Consider the following 15,634-nt stretch of genomic DNA (forward strand, 5'->3'; position numbering starts at 1 on the left):
TAGTACCAAAAAACAAGTTAAACCATACACTAAAAAACATGAGCAATTAAAACTGCTGCAGATCAGTGATTAGTACGACTGACTTTGTGCTTCTTATCATGCCTTCGTAAACATGGGCAGCCTGAAACCACAAACCTTCACCCAGTCTCTAAATGAAACATCTATATTTTAGCCAGATGTATACAGCCTACAATTTTATCTGAAGCTAAAGACACACTAACAGCTTTTCTGTCATAATTTATGCATGATTCCAGACAAGTCAAGTCTGAAGTAACTGGGAAGAGATGGCAAGGCCTGTTGGCATAAAAATCTGTTAGAAAAATAAAAAAAACACCCTCTAAAATGTACATTCAAAGTCTCAGTTGCAGTTAAACAGGTTTGTATATTTTAATCCAAATCTGGATGCAGACCCACAGAGTGAGCTGATTACAGATCTGACAGCATCCACGAATGATAAAAAGACTAGGTGAGACACAGGAAATGGTTTCATAAACAACATGCTAGCTTCTTAGAAAGACTCTAAACATGAGCAATGTTTATTTATTTTTATAATAGCCAAAGAGGAAAAATTAAAAAGTGATGACAGATTATCAGTCATGTTAGTTTACTTCCTTCTCACGTTCTTGCTCATAAAACTCAACAAACAAATTGCCTCATTATAGCCATCAACTGGTATGTTAAATCATATTATTCATGACAGTTTGTGTATTTTTATGCATCAAGTTGGTCTGAATTGGTTTAACCAATCAGATCTGGTGTCCCATATCAGGCATAGGTGTTGAGTATAATGAATAATTTTAAAGTTTTTTGACCAGAAATCAGTCTGTTTGCATTTACTTTAAGTCTCATAAAATCTCTAAATATGTAAAAGGGGTGTAGTGTACACCACTGTATTTATCTGCATCAAAATGTACCAAGTTATCCTGCTCAAGCTCAAATGCTTCACTAACTTTAATTAAAGACAACTATGAGTAAGTTTCAAATCCAAAATTTTAATGAAAATTTTCACAAATGACTTAACTAAGATACGCATCAAATTTTGTCCAGTTTAAAGTGCAAGTGTCTTCCAACTATAGCAACGATTTATGACCAACAAATGAAAACCATTGTTCTAAAATATAGGTGTTCTCTACTATAAAACTACAGGACATAAAGTCTGTTTCTGTTGGAATGAATACATTGAGGATCCCTTATTAATGCTGTTGCCTCGAGAACAGCTTGTGGAATGATGAATCGCCCCTCAGCCACCTTCGTAAAATGCACCAACTCACAAAAAGAGCCCTCTCCTTCCCACCAACAGCTCCAAATAAAATGCAAAAGGCCAGCTATTCCTCATGTGCATACCCCGAGGGCTGGAAAGCTCAGGCAACCAAACAGGGACCCAGTTTGCTCTTCCACTCCAGGGGAAAGAAAAACAGACAGGCTCATCAGTCAGTGGGGATGAGGAGAGGCATGCTGCCCATGGAGTGGCCACAATAGGCCCAGGCTTAACGGCTTGCAGCCCACGTGAAAAGGCCTCACACTGGCCAGTCACAGAGCTCACTGTGCAGAGGAGAAAAAAACATCCATCCACTAAAACCACAGCCAGTAGCATTCCCTGGACACTGGCTTGGCTTACCCCCTCAACAACATGCCAAACCAAACAGGAAGAGCAGACCTGAAATAGTAGATCATTCAAAGCCATCATCGTCAAGTAAAACATGTGCATTTGTGTACTTTGTGAGAAACGAGAAACTCCAATAAAGTGAATTTATTTCAGGTTTCCTCAAGTATCAGCAAACATTTTCTTCCACAGTCAACAAGGTTTTTATTTTTCCACAGATAAACTTTTTTCTATGTCTGAATCTTTTCAAAGATTTGTTTCAAAGCAAAGACCACACAGCTTTGTAACACCATAACTTTGAAAATGGACCAACACAAAACCTTATGCTGCTATGCCTGCTAATACTCTCTGGACATGTTCGCGACATGATTTATGGAGAGGCTGACCCCTCCATCTTTGGACAAAGTGCTTTGTGGTGATACATTTCAATGCCCAGAGAAATAAGTTGAATTTAGCAAAGAGGAAATGTTTGGTCTACAATTATCTAAAAGTGTGTGTCACCCTGACATATTTGGCCGTGTTGTGCTTGAAGGAATATTTATACAGCAACTGTTGTGTCACAGCGCAGCATCAGGCGAGCCACAAAGGGCAAGCCTTCCTAACCTCAAAATGGATCCTTAAAAACACAGACCGGGAGCTCAGACATAATGACCGAGTTATGGTTCATGTCTCATGAGAAGTCGTTGTGTTTTGGCCCTGTTCAGTGCAATCAAGATCTCATTGTGGCCACTTGATGATATAAACAAATGCTCTGAATCATGACAGTCACCAAATGCCTCAGATATAATCTCAGTTTACAGAAATCTAGGAAATATTTACCTTTTGACTCAGTGATGAGCTAGCAGATATTAAAGTCTGCAAACAAAACAACAAGTCAAGCACATCCTGGCATGACAAGACAAACACCACATATGTCAAAAACCATCAATATTGGACTGAAATTGAAACTTTTTCCCCACATAGACACTTCCTTTAATATTATGCAACACATCCAAATCTATGAGGTTTGTAAGGGTTTTGTATTAAGGGTGCAGAGTTTGGTTGATTCAGGACACTTTAGCAGATCTGATACTTTCAATACTGAAGAACATACTGTGCCTTGCAAAGGTATTTATACCCTTTGAAATTCCACATTTTGATTACAATCTTCATTGTATATAGGAAGATTGTGTGTGACAGACAAATGGAAACTACTGCATTGAAAACCAGTTGTGGTTCTCCTCAAATTCACATTTTTTAAATCTAAAATTGGGGTGTGCATTGTAATCAGCCTGTTTGTTATATACAAAATGTATACAACATTTTGTATACATTTGTATACAAAATTTTGTATACATACAAAATATTGTATGTATAAAAAATGTATACAAAATTTTGTATACATACAAAATATTGTATATATACAACATTTTTCTGCAGTTAGAACTGCAAGGCTTTTGGTGTAGTCTGAAAACGTCTCGCACATCTAGATGCTGTGCTGCTAAGTTGAATGAGCAAAACATGCTTCATGGTTTGTGACAACAGAAAGTCAAAAGTAGCATGGCTATCTTTTTGTGGTTGCACATTGGTAAAAGAGGAAAAGTTGGAACATGAATACCTTTGCAAAGCACTAGATACTTTACAATATATATAAAATACATTAAGAAGTCAAGACCCGGGTCTTAAAATGCAGTACTAGTTTTAGGAAAGAAATCTTAAGCCATTCAGGTTACTATGCACATGTTCTGTGTAATGCTGCAGGCACAGTTAAATCCAAATTAGGAACATTTCACATTAAGGGCAGCTTGGGAATGTCAGGAGGCTCCCTGGTGTCCATTCTGCTCCACCTCGACCCCCTCTAGTCGCCTCCCCTTTCTCTGTTCATCACACAACAACAAGCCTTGTGACACAAGGGAAAAGCAGCACCAGGCTTCCACAGCCATCACAGCCACTATTGTCAAAGGGCTTTTTCTCAAGCTATCCAACACCATGAAAAACAGGGGATCTTGTTGCGCATCCTACTCTCTCTGCTCAGGAAGCCAAGTGAAGGGTGGAAAAACCTTTTAGGGGCTTTTTCAGTGAGCTTGATCACCTGATACAGCAGGGCTCTGCACCTTTCACGCAGGACAGAAGGCCTTGTCATGGACTCACCACATCTCCACACTCATTGGGCTGCAGTGTTTCTGCCAGCCTGAGCAGCATAATGCACAATGAAGCCATGGTAGGAATCTTCCCAGCCATTTTCCCCCAAACAAGCTGCATGAAAGAAATCTACTCTTATAGAGCTGGAGTAGGAGGTTCACCATCACAACAAGGTAGTGATCAATCATACCACCGAGTCAGGTAAAACAAAATCTCAATATATATTAAATTACAATAAATAAAATACTTGGCAACACATTAATAGATGGAATAAAGTTGGTGGCAAGGACAAAGGACCATAAGGATTCCGATGCAGGAAAAGCTAAAGACATACAAACAGATTAAATAGAAACTCCATTAATATCAAAAACATGCTAGCTTATTTGAAAAGCATTTGTCCTCCCAAAAAGCTTTCTGATGACTCCTTCCACCAAAACATAGCTCGTAATGTACCCTTAAGATGGCTGACTCCCAGTTCTCTCCTCCAGGATTTGCAGAAAGCCACATCAAGCTGAACCCCACTGTGGGGTTTTGAATGTGGTTTTAAATGCCAAAAAGCCTACTCTAATATTTCAGTGGGTTACTTAAGGCTTTAGTTAGAGAAGGCACCATTTCAAGCCTGACGGTAAGTCAAGCCACAATTTGCACAATTGTGCTTAAAAAGAAGATGTAGCAAACCAGCTGCTGGCAAATACTTTTTCAGCAACTAAACAAACCAATATCCCCTGGCCCAGAGTCAGAATGCTGCATGGAAAATTCCTACAGTTCCCTAAATGCACCACAATGTTTTTGTTAGATCATTCCTAGTGAAACAGAGACAGTTCACTGAAATCAATAAATCACTTCTCAAAAAGATGAGTTGTGCTTTTAAGTCGCTGAACTTTCAAATGTAAAGTCTCAATTTTAAAAAATTGATTGTCAGAATATTTAATTTAAAAAAAATTAAATAACCACTTTGATTTAAAAAAAAAACTTTTCTAAGATATAAAAAGGGAAATGAGTTTATCAAAACAACTTAATTCAATTGTTGCAACATTTATCAAGCAAATTTTATCTCAGACGGTGACAAAGGGATCTGTTGTTTAAGTTATACTGACCTAAAATCACCCAGCTGAGTAAATGGCTGGCTTTTGAATCACAAGAGATAAGGAAAGACTGTTTAAATAGTGTGAACTCATTTTGACTTCAGAGCTTAAGTATAAAAGCTGTAAAAGCTGGTCTATAGCAGCTCATAATTGCCCAAAAACTATTGCTTTCATTGAGAAACATTGCAGTTACTATCAGATAACTGGAAAACACAACACAAGGGATTAATAATACTCAAATACACTGCTTTTCTTCATGTAAAAAAGCCCTCCAAAACTAAACTATCCTTATAAATTGAGCAGAAAAACCTGAAGGCACCAGGTCCTTAAAGTGAGATTCCACACTATTAGGAACTATTCATGATATATATATAACAAACTATAATGATCACCAGACTTTTCCAATTCTGCATCATTTTCTTTCCACTTTGATGGCCAGCACTGTTGTGTGCTTTGCACAAAAGGCATCTGGAAAGAATGCCTGGCAATAGTTTACTCTAGCGCAGAACAATGGTCTCATCTCTTGCTGCAAAAGATGTTTTCTGCACTCCTGGCAGGTCTCACATGAGCAGGGAGCCAGTTTTAACACATGCAAAAGTTCAAACCAAAATCCTCAACTTCTGTTATTATCGGACAAATTTTCAAGAAAACTGAAAACACCTCAATATCCTCAAGATCCACTTGCACCCACTGGACCCAAGTTCCAGCACAGTCTCAGAAAATCATTATAGGCATGGATTCAACAAGCAAGTAATCCATGTTCTCTTCATGGTCTCATGAACTGGACCTTCTCAGCCAGCTGCCTTCTAAAAAGAACGCTTGATTGTTTTTAAGTTCAAACCTCTGAGTATTTATCTAACTTTATGCCTTATCTCAAGTTATAAAAAAAAATGTCTGGAATTTTTTGAGCCACCACAAAGGTCGTGAATGTTTTCCCCCCCCCCCCTGTTGTCATTTCACATGTTTTGTCATCTACTGGGACCAAATGTATGAGATCAAGTATGTAAGCATAACTGAAATAGCTCGTGATGAACTTTCCCACAACATTTTTTTCTTTAATTCAATGAAGTCTTTCCAGATGCCCTGGTCTCTCTCTCTTTTTTGTTGGAAGGATAACTAGACACAGCATAGATTACAAGAACTCTTAGAACCCCAAGTCTGTATTTTACTTCTCGTTTGCCATGCTTGGAGAACAATGCGTCTCCTTTCAGACAGTCAAAGGTTAAGCATTGTTCTGACACAATGCCATAATTTTTTGTGGAAATGATCTCTAAATGGCTCCAAACTGCTGTAAAGCATAATGCCAAATATTTTTAAAGGCTGACCTTTGAAGCCTATACACTCCCTGCTATAAAAATGTCAAAGCTCCCTGTTCCCTGCCTTTCCTGTCGCATGTATCAGGCCGTCCACAAACCCTTTTAAGGGCACCTTCTGTGGCATCAGAGACCAACAACCCAATAGGAAAGGCAAAGAATTATTTTTTTTAATTCTTGCAAACTGGGCCATTGCAGTTAAAATAAATATGGAAAGGAGGGTAAAAAAAAAACATGTTTCTCAGTGAACACGAGTCCAAAACTCCAGCTACATATGCGTGACAGATTTATTTTCAAGGAGCCAGTATAGGCTGCATGTACCCAGGCAATAATTCTGGTGCTTATATTCAATATAGAAAGAGTGAAAAAACAGATTCAACCAAAAACCGCAGCAAACTGGAAACAGTTAAGACATAAAAAAATATTTATATACACTTTATTCCTCCTAATTCTAATTAAACGCATTTTACAGTACAAGAACATCTACACTGTTACAGAATAGACATAAATTAGCAACTGAAATGGTGGACAAGTCACAAACAAGTAAAAATCTGCTCTGATGGCAATATTTACAAGAAAATCCAAGAAGAGTTTGGCTGAAACCAACCTGAGAGTGCGGCCTGGACAGACGGTTGTTTTTGTCCTCTGGTGACCAAGAGCGCAGCTGCACACTGTAAAATATGGACAAAAATAAATCACTGATGAATAACAATTCCTAAGTCAGCCAGCATACAGTGTCTTGCGACTTTACGAACCCCCATTAAACTTTTTCCTCATTTCGCCACATTGGTACTATACACTTCAGCGTAACACAACAAACATAAAGTAGAGTAAGTGGAGAGAACAGTACTGTAGACATGATTTTGGTGCCAGCATCATGCTGTGGGAATGCTTTCCTTCAGCAGAGATAAGGAGGCTGGTCAGAGTTCATGGTAAAAATATATAGCAAGGCCGCAAAAGACTTTTAAACTGGGACAGAAGGTAGCTTTCCTGTACACTGAGTTACAGCGCAACAGTTTATGTCAAAGCAAATTAATGTCTTTGAATGTCCATATCTCAATTTTGAAGAGTATTTTGCAAAAGCGATGTTTGCAAATACAAAGACAAAGAAATGGAAAAATAAAAAAAGCTGTAAGAAAGACAGCTTTGTCTTTCTCACAGCTTTAACTGCAGCAAAAGGTTGTTTTTCAGGATACTGACTGATGCAGGCTGAAGAAAAATGTATGTCAGATATTTTGTGCAAGATCTTGAAAACCCTTCTAATGTCACGTCATCTTGACAAAATGAGAAATTTTTTCCTATTTAAAAGATTAAATAGGAACAGTGAGCAAGATGTTTTCTTGTATTTTTTTTTTGTTTGTCCTGCAGTAGCTTTTGGGAATTTAAGAACATATTATGCCCCAGAAAATGTCCTAACCATCATGCCTTAGTCTGATTTCACATCCTTACAAAGCAAGAACAATTTGACTCTACTGATGATCTACAGTAGTTCAGCAGCAGATTCTTATTTATTATTTTAAAACTGATGACAAAACACTGCTGAGCTGGAACATTTATGAGTCCAGACAAAAGCAACAAACTGTTTCCAATAAAAATTGTCCAGGAGAGCGAGCAACTGCACCACACACACAGAAACTATGGTGAACATTCCCCATTCTGCCTTTTGTTGAACTCAATGCAAAAGAAGGAATGTGATATCCTGTGCATATCTTTTGTTACAACAGTACAACCCCATGGCTCCACCTTCTGTGTGTCACTCGCATACCTATTGACTTGCCTGTTGTGGAGTCAAGAGAGCACTTGGTGGTGTCTTTTGTAAAAACACAGCTCTGTTTCTGCTCTGAATACCTGGGCTTCTGAAAGACGCTCAACTGTGTTTATGGTCTTTTTAGAACAGGTTGAAGTTCTTTTGATATCTGTTTGTTCACTTATTGCACATACTCTTTTCTGAGCAACATTAGCAGGAGTGTGGAGTTTCTGAAATGTTATACGCTGCTTTATTTGTAACAGTGAAAGGATTCCTAAACTAGTTGTTTGTCCCCACCTTCTTGGTTCAGGGCTTCCTCCAGTGTATTAAAAGCATGGCATTCCTCCAAAGTTTACTTTCCCCACTGCCAGGCTAGATACACCAGTAACGGTGATGGCAACATAGGTTTTATAGTTGACGCAGCAAAGAAGGTGCTAGGCTGAGGGGTGAGCATCACTTGCGCCGTTCACATCCTGTGTTCGCATACTCAGCTCAGAACAAAAAACCTGGTCATTTTACTCTTCAAAATTTTGTTACTCGGCATGGACCACACACATCACCTTTCACTCATACTGGTCTATTTAGAAGAGACTCTTGCAGAGCAGATTTGTCTATACCAGCATTAATATGATCTATGAAGGTGCTCAGTAGAATGATGCATTGTATGTGCATTTATATCTCACACATTGTCGCTCAGTACGCGTTCTGTCACGCACTTGGCTCTATGTGTTTGCCTGCAACTTGATGAAGTTAATGTAAATGAACCACACCAGCAGTAAATAACAGACTGATGTTTTTTTTTATCAAAGTATTTATTCGCTTAGATAAATAACTAATCATAATCAGCAAATCAAAACACTGCATCAAGTCACAGACATTACTAAAGATACTCAACATCTTAATACAAGAAATAGATGAATGTTATACCTAAGAATATTTAGTTTATTTATACCTAAAATGGACAGTAGATATTGGTAATATTTATTTTAATCCTTGGGGCTGGCCCAAGGTAAAATGGGGCCTGAAGCAGGATATAATTCAGGGACGCTCTCTTTCTACTGAGAACATTATCATGACTAACAGCGTTTCAATACAGATTTGGTGGGATCTGAGAGAGGAGGACATGTTTAATAGGCCAAGATTAAAAACAACCAGTGAAATTTGGTTCTTTTTTTCTAAGCTGTATTTGTGAACAAACGGAGCTCAAAACAACTTTAGAAAATGTTAACACAAAAACATGGTGGGCCGCTGGTGGTCACCTACCACCTACCACCAAGCTTAGCATGTTTTCTGGTGGAAACTATGTGGCTATACCTTTTAGGAACAGAATCTATTTGAATCTGCATGCTTGAACACGGTGTACACTGATATTTACAGTATTGCGTAACAATAGCTACCTCTTGTTGATGGTTGGCGTCAGTCTTTCCCCTCTTCTTTCAGGGCTGACAGGAGAATATGATGAATAGGGTCCTGGGGACTGTGACGTAGGACTGGAGATTTTATACTCACTGTAGTTCTGGTTCTCGTCTCGACTCACTATGACTACCTCCTTCACAAAGAAAGAGGAAAGGAAAGAAAAATTACATGATTTCCTGTCTCTTTAATGTAACTTGATTGGACCCACGCCACACAAAAACATGTAATGTAACCATAACAGTTTAAGAAAACTGCATAAAGGCCACTGAAATCTCACTGATAAAAAAGAACAATGACTAAATCCCTATTGTGTGTTTCGCTGTTTTCCTCTTGAGGACAGTAAAGAACAACATGCAATAAACAGGTGTGCGATGTATGCACGAGTATAAGTGCAGCAAAAACTGCTGTAGTTATAATAAGGCATATATTAATATGTATTTGATAGCTTTTCATGGTATTAAAATTATGGTACACTTGAGGGTTTATAAACTACACCTGATGTTTGACTTCAAGTCATCAGACCAAATAAAACATGAAAAGTCCCTCAGAGCTCCAGCACTGACCTGGAAGCGTCCAGTGAGCTGTTCAGGGCTGCTGATGCCGTTGGTCTCTGTAGAGCTGGGAGTCTCGGGTCTTAAAAAGAAGAAAACCACAGAATTCAGATGGATTTTAAAGTCAATACCTTACAACCCAGAGTTTCATTTCACAGCTCTGCACCTGGGTTAAGGTCTGATCCAATTACAGCTGAATTAAAAGGAATGTTAGGCAGACAGAAACTTAAGGCAATATAAATATTCTGAGCATGTAAATCTGGTCTAAATGGAATTATGAAGATGCTGATGTATTCTTGATTATGCTGAAAAGGGGAAAGTAAAGATTTTCAAAAGAACACCAGGTATTTGTGAAATGTTTATTTTGCATATATTCTAATCCAATGTGCATCTTAATTTTTTAGACTTCACTACTATTCTAAACATGAGCATTATAGGCCCTGACACAAACATGTCAGTTGAAGAGCCGTAAATAGTCAGCTTCTTGGTTGATCCAATGTGGAGAGGCACACAGCAAGGCTGGGATGCTTGTGGTAAATTGCCATGAAGGAATCTTTCTAGTGGCCTTATGTCCACACATTGCATTCAGAGGAGAGATTGTAGGAATTTGACTGCTAATGCACCATCTGTTTGCCATTTCTCACTGATGACCTGCTGTAGGTAAGAAAAACTAGATTTGAAGACTTCCACAGCTGCAAATGCCCCCAACTACATGGGTATTTACTGGAATCAAGGTAAATTCAAGAATTAAAAAAAGAAAAAAAGAGAGAGCGAAAGAGCAATTGGGCATTAATTAAATCCATATGAGGGATCTAAGGCAAAAACCACTGCTAATCAACAAGAACAAGGACACATCTGCAGAAAATAAAAACACGTTGAGGAAAATATTCAGTGGACTGTTGACATAAAAGTGGAACTATTTGGAAGGTGTGTGCCTCGTTAAATCTGTCTTAAACTAACAGTATTTGAGAAAAACAGTCTACCAGTCAAAAATGGTGGAGGCTGTGTGATGACCTTTGGCTGGGCTGCAAACTCAAGCATACTTGACTGTTGTCCTCTAAAAAAAAAAGAGACTAAAGACTAAAACCTTCATTGTGCTTGATATAAAACAAATCTACATAGAAGAGTAGGCCACAATTCCCCCCAAAAATAGTTTAAAGTTTTTTCCGTGAGTTGGCAGAGTAGGTGCTGAAGTGACCAGAGTTTTCTCATGTCGATCATAAAGTAATTCATCTCCAAATGTGTTTGTGGGCATTTCTGATCAGCAGGCTACTAAGCTTTTCTTTTGCTTACATGGGAGACAAATTCAAATGTTTGGAAATATTTCTGGTTTGTGAAACTTCATGGTGTTTGAATATGACAAACAACATCGTTTGTCATGCATTATTATTATAGATGGCAAGATATGAGAGTCATGAAGGTAAGCAGTTCTGTCTGAGCCGGCAGCCTGACTACTTAACTCACTGACATCAGGGGTGATGAAGTCCTGGTAATAAAGTGTCATTCTTAATAAACCCATGTGAGAACTGTTGCATCATTTATCAAACTACAACCTCTGCAAACTACCACCTACTCAACCCCACATGAAATTATTTAGTAGTCTAGACTTACAAGAACCACTTTTAACTTGTCTGTCAATACTCCTCCCAAATGTCTGAGCTTCTGTATTCTTACAAAAAAAAAAATCAATTTAATCAGCAAAGTTGTGTGGTAAAGTACAACTTAGGTTGTACAATTAAGATGAGAAGTACTCAGTCAGCATGACATAAAATATTGCAAAAACTGAGAAGCCACGTTAAAAAAGAAAAGCTACAAAGATTTAAGAGATTAGAAGAAGGCTATATAGATTTTCTAACTTGGATGCTACTTTCCGTTAGATATCCCAAATAAGGTTTTGCCATCAGTACAAAAACAGCCAAAACCTGATTATATAATTCCAGCTTCTTTAGGAAGCTGGAACTACAGTAATAGCTTGTGAAATAGTTCACAGACTACTTCTCTTTTGAAACCAAGCAGCTGCTATGCCATGAAATAAAGAAAACTAAGCCCAATAAATCAAAAGGTAATTGGTGCAAATCTATCTTAAATTCACACCATAGAGTCTGTATATAACTCAAAAGGCCGACTGGTTTGAGCAACCACACTAAAGAAGGCTGTGAGGTGAGTTTTAGGTGCTGAAAACCCCCCGAGGGTTTGTGTGATCAACAACAGGGCGGAGGCTGCACAGTGGCATTGTACCGGGCAGCCAAGGAGTAATGGTGTTTTTGGCTTGACTGTAGACATGAGGTCAGGAGGGAAAAATTCACTCACATGGACGTAGGACATCCGAGAAGGAAATCTGTGGAAACGTGTGCAAGTGTGTCTCAGTGGATGTTTGCATGCCATAAGAGTACAAGACAAACAGATCAACCCAGACCACAGCAGAATTTAGGGAGGATCTCTAATCAAAATGCCAGCCGACAGAAGCACAGGCTCATAGGAAAAGTTTTTAGTAGCATTCAAACAGGGTTTCTGCAAATCTTACAAGGCCTATTAGGAGGGAGCGGGGAAAGGAACAGAGTGGCTCTCATACATCCTGGCATTTCCCCTGATTACAATCACTTGTTTTGTTTGTACAGTGCTTGCTTGGTGGAGGTGAACACAGCGCAAAGATTGTGGCTTTGGAACAAACAAACCATTGGAACAAACAAACCATTTGGGATGTAGAAGATATTTGTGATGTTCAAGCATGTCCAAAGCATTTGTTTTGTTTATATATCCAACATATAAATATCTGCAAAACTAAGTCCACAGTTACTGTAAAAGCAGATCAGTGTTTTTTTGTACCTCTCCACCAAAAGCTGCAGATGGGTCTTTGAGTTCTTGATTTTGTTCTGGGCCTCCACATTCAGCATGTCAGCTGTGTTTTCACCGTTGATTTCCAGGATGATATCACCAGCATGCAGGTCTGCTTTCTCTGCCTTGCTGCCTCCATTGACCTGTTAAGAAAAATAAGGTCCAGTTACTGCCGTACGTCCTAAACATAACCTCCAATTGAAGTCAGTGGGCAAGCCACACAATGAGTGATAAATAGGAAAAATGTGCAGAGGAAATGAAGTGCTCGTTAAATTCTTTGCAGAGAAAAACATGCACATAGGACTGGCTGTGCTGTGCTGATTAACAGTGGAAGTATTTGTGACACTCTTGTGAAGAAATCCTTATTGTGACATTTCTTCATAACTTGACAGGCTCTGACCTCTGCTACAAGCGTCACCACACGTCAAACTCAGTACTGCACCACCACAAAGGGATTTTCAGATTAACGAGCCAAAACATCGCATCAGTTACTCCCCTTCTACAGTGGCTGGGAGGGGTTTTCAAACCATTTTTTTAACCTTTCGCCATTTTGTTAGGTACTAACAGGGCTGCCTCATCCATCACAAATTCATAATTCTAGCAATATCCCTGAATGCAATAGAATAGAATAGAAATATGCTTTATTGTCCCACAGTGAGGAAAATTCAATATGCACATTGCTACTGCAGTAAAGCCCTAATTACAAATGCAAACAAAAACAATGATGCACAGGATTTTGTATACAATCCACCTTGAAGAGTTATGAGCAATTTAGCTTTGTTTAATTGATTATGTAAGATCCAAATAAATACATTGAAGTTTGTGGTTCCAATATGGGGTAGCAATACTTCTGTAAAGTACCATAACATCCGCAAACATGCATAGGAAAAAAATATGGCAATGATGCTGTATCTTTAGACATAAGGATGATATTTGCCTGTGTTTTACTGACAAGTTAAAAAACAGGCAAAGGAGCAAAGAAAAGTCTAAACATGAGTAAAAAGCCAATCATAAAAATTGGAGCAATGAAAAGGAGTCCAAACAGAAGGCCATTCAGCATCCAGTTCGCCATTCAGCTTAGAGAAGTATGAGGCCAGGGGTGCAATGTCAGTAGGCAGACTTGGAGGCAAACAGGAGTTGCTGTGGTGACCTACAACAGTGCATGTCTTCTCTGATCAGAGCAAGCTTGATTTCACAAACACAAAGATCAGCTAGAGCTTCTTCTACGAAGTTTAGACTCCAAGACAAACAGAGGTAAGCCATCTTTCAGGTCAACAGAATAAAGAAGTCAGGCACGTCAACACTGAGCCGTTGCCAAAAGCTTAAACTTCTCCAAACATATCGCTACAAAATCAATCCTGTTAAAAAGCCTCAGTATTTCCCATGACAGTTTTTCAAAACAGTTTCTGACATCCCCATTATTTACAAGTGCAGGCATTTTCTTTTGGCATTTGCCATTACTTATAGGGCCAAATACTAAATGTGCTTTAAACTTCAGGCCATTGAGGCATAATATATCCTCAATGGTATCAGGAACTACTGAAGAAGGGTGTTGCTGCAAAAGGGAAAAAATAAACTGTTGTGAAGGACCAGGATGTGCAGCGAGCAGGTCAGGGTGCCTCAGTTATGCATAAGTCAGTCTGAGCAAGGTTTCCGGATTTTGTTTATTTCACTCCACATGATTACTGCTTCTTCTTTTCATGTTGCACCTTTTGTATGAACTGGAACATATCTTGAGTAAAAAACATGAAAATGGTTCATTTAAGGTGCAATGGATGCACCTGCTGATGCACAAGGGGTGAACAGAATCTGATCCCCAAACATTGCCCTGTTCAGACCAGACATCCTTCACCTCCCACCTCAACTTCCACTGCAACTGTAATCAGTGGCTTCCTTCCAATACCGTCCACATCCACTTTATTCTAACACATCCAGTATTAGAATACTAGGAGTAGTCAAGGAAATGGGCATGACACAGCAACAGACATAAACAAAGAGAGATGAAATGAGGAAGTTTGCTTTCTATGACATACCATTACAACGTGCATTTTGTGAGGAAACAGAGGATACAGCCTTTTACCTAAGATAAGTTTGAGTAAAATGAATAAGTACCTTTGATACGGTAATGGCCTTCTTGAAGTCCCTTCCTCCATATATTCTGAAGCCCCATGGAGAGGGGCCGATCAGGTTCAGTGTTAGTGCCATTGAATGATCAGATGAACACAGGCTCAAGTCCAACCCTGAAAAAAACACAAGGACACTGTAAACATGACATTAGATGCAAGTGATGTGCCAAACCGCAGCTTATGTGCAGCTCAACGCTTTCATCAGCCGTACATTTCTTTCAGCCAGACTTAGCATTAGATAAAATTGTGAAGACAGTCAACATTTCAGTGAGCTTCCTTTCATCTTCATGTTGACTGGTTTAAGTCCCCTTGACATGGATTGTGCAACCACATCAAATAGGAATGGGAAGAATCTCAAACCAAAGACATCTGACTAAAATTGCTCAAGAGCCTGCAGAGCCAAAGACTCATTAAATCCAACTGCTTCTTCTAGACAACGAAAATAAATAAACTAAATCCTCCAGACAGAGTGAACAAGAAGCGAAACATTTTATCAGGGCTCACTGCACCCATTTACACATAATGTGTGTTTATCCAATATACAGCAGTGTATAAGGATCTGGCATGTTTGACATATGGTAGCACTTTAAGACATGAAACACTCACATTACAGAAACAAAAGTAATTTGTTTAACAATTTCAATGGTCAGGATTTGCATGATCATTTACAGATTCTGTAATATTCTATTCGTCTGCGTTTCTAAATCTGCTTACAGTAATGTTAGAAATTCCAGCATTTAAAGGGAATACACCCTTTAAACCTAAAAATTTAGCATTCATTTCCCTTAGTATTCAAGTCTGCATAATTTATCCTAAAAGTTCTTTGACAAAGCTTGA

General features: G+C 38.7%; 1 protein-coding gene across 1 annotated transcript in view; it reads right to left on the reverse strand.

The window, feature by feature from the left end:
- The window catches only part of LOC102232818 (PDZ and LIM domain protein 2-like), a 38,436-nt gene that overhangs the window by 14,444 nt on the left and 8,358 nt on the right, over positions 1–15,634 (reverse strand). The window contains exons 2-6 of the mRNA XM_005804333.3: positions 14,784–14,911; positions 12,663–12,814; positions 9,849–9,918; positions 9,267–9,418; positions 6,730–6,793 (exon numbers count right to left, since the gene is read on the reverse strand). Coding sequence (XP_005804390.1) covers positions 6,730–6,793; positions 9,267–9,418; positions 9,849–9,918; positions 12,663–12,814; positions 14,784–14,876 — 531 coding nt within the window. The 5' untranslated portion in view covers positions 14,877–14,911. The remainder of the gene's footprint in view (positions 1–6,729; positions 6,794–9,266; positions 9,419–9,848; positions 9,919–12,662; positions 12,815–14,783; positions 14,912–15,634) is intronic.

This window comes from Xiphophorus maculatus, chromosome 12, assembly GCF_002775205.1.
Source record: "Xiphophorus maculatus strain JP 163 A chromosome 12, X_maculatus-5.0-male, whole genome shotgun sequence".
NCBI lineage: Eukaryota > Metazoa > Chordata > Actinopteri > Cyprinodontiformes > Poeciliidae > Xiphophorus > Xiphophorus maculatus.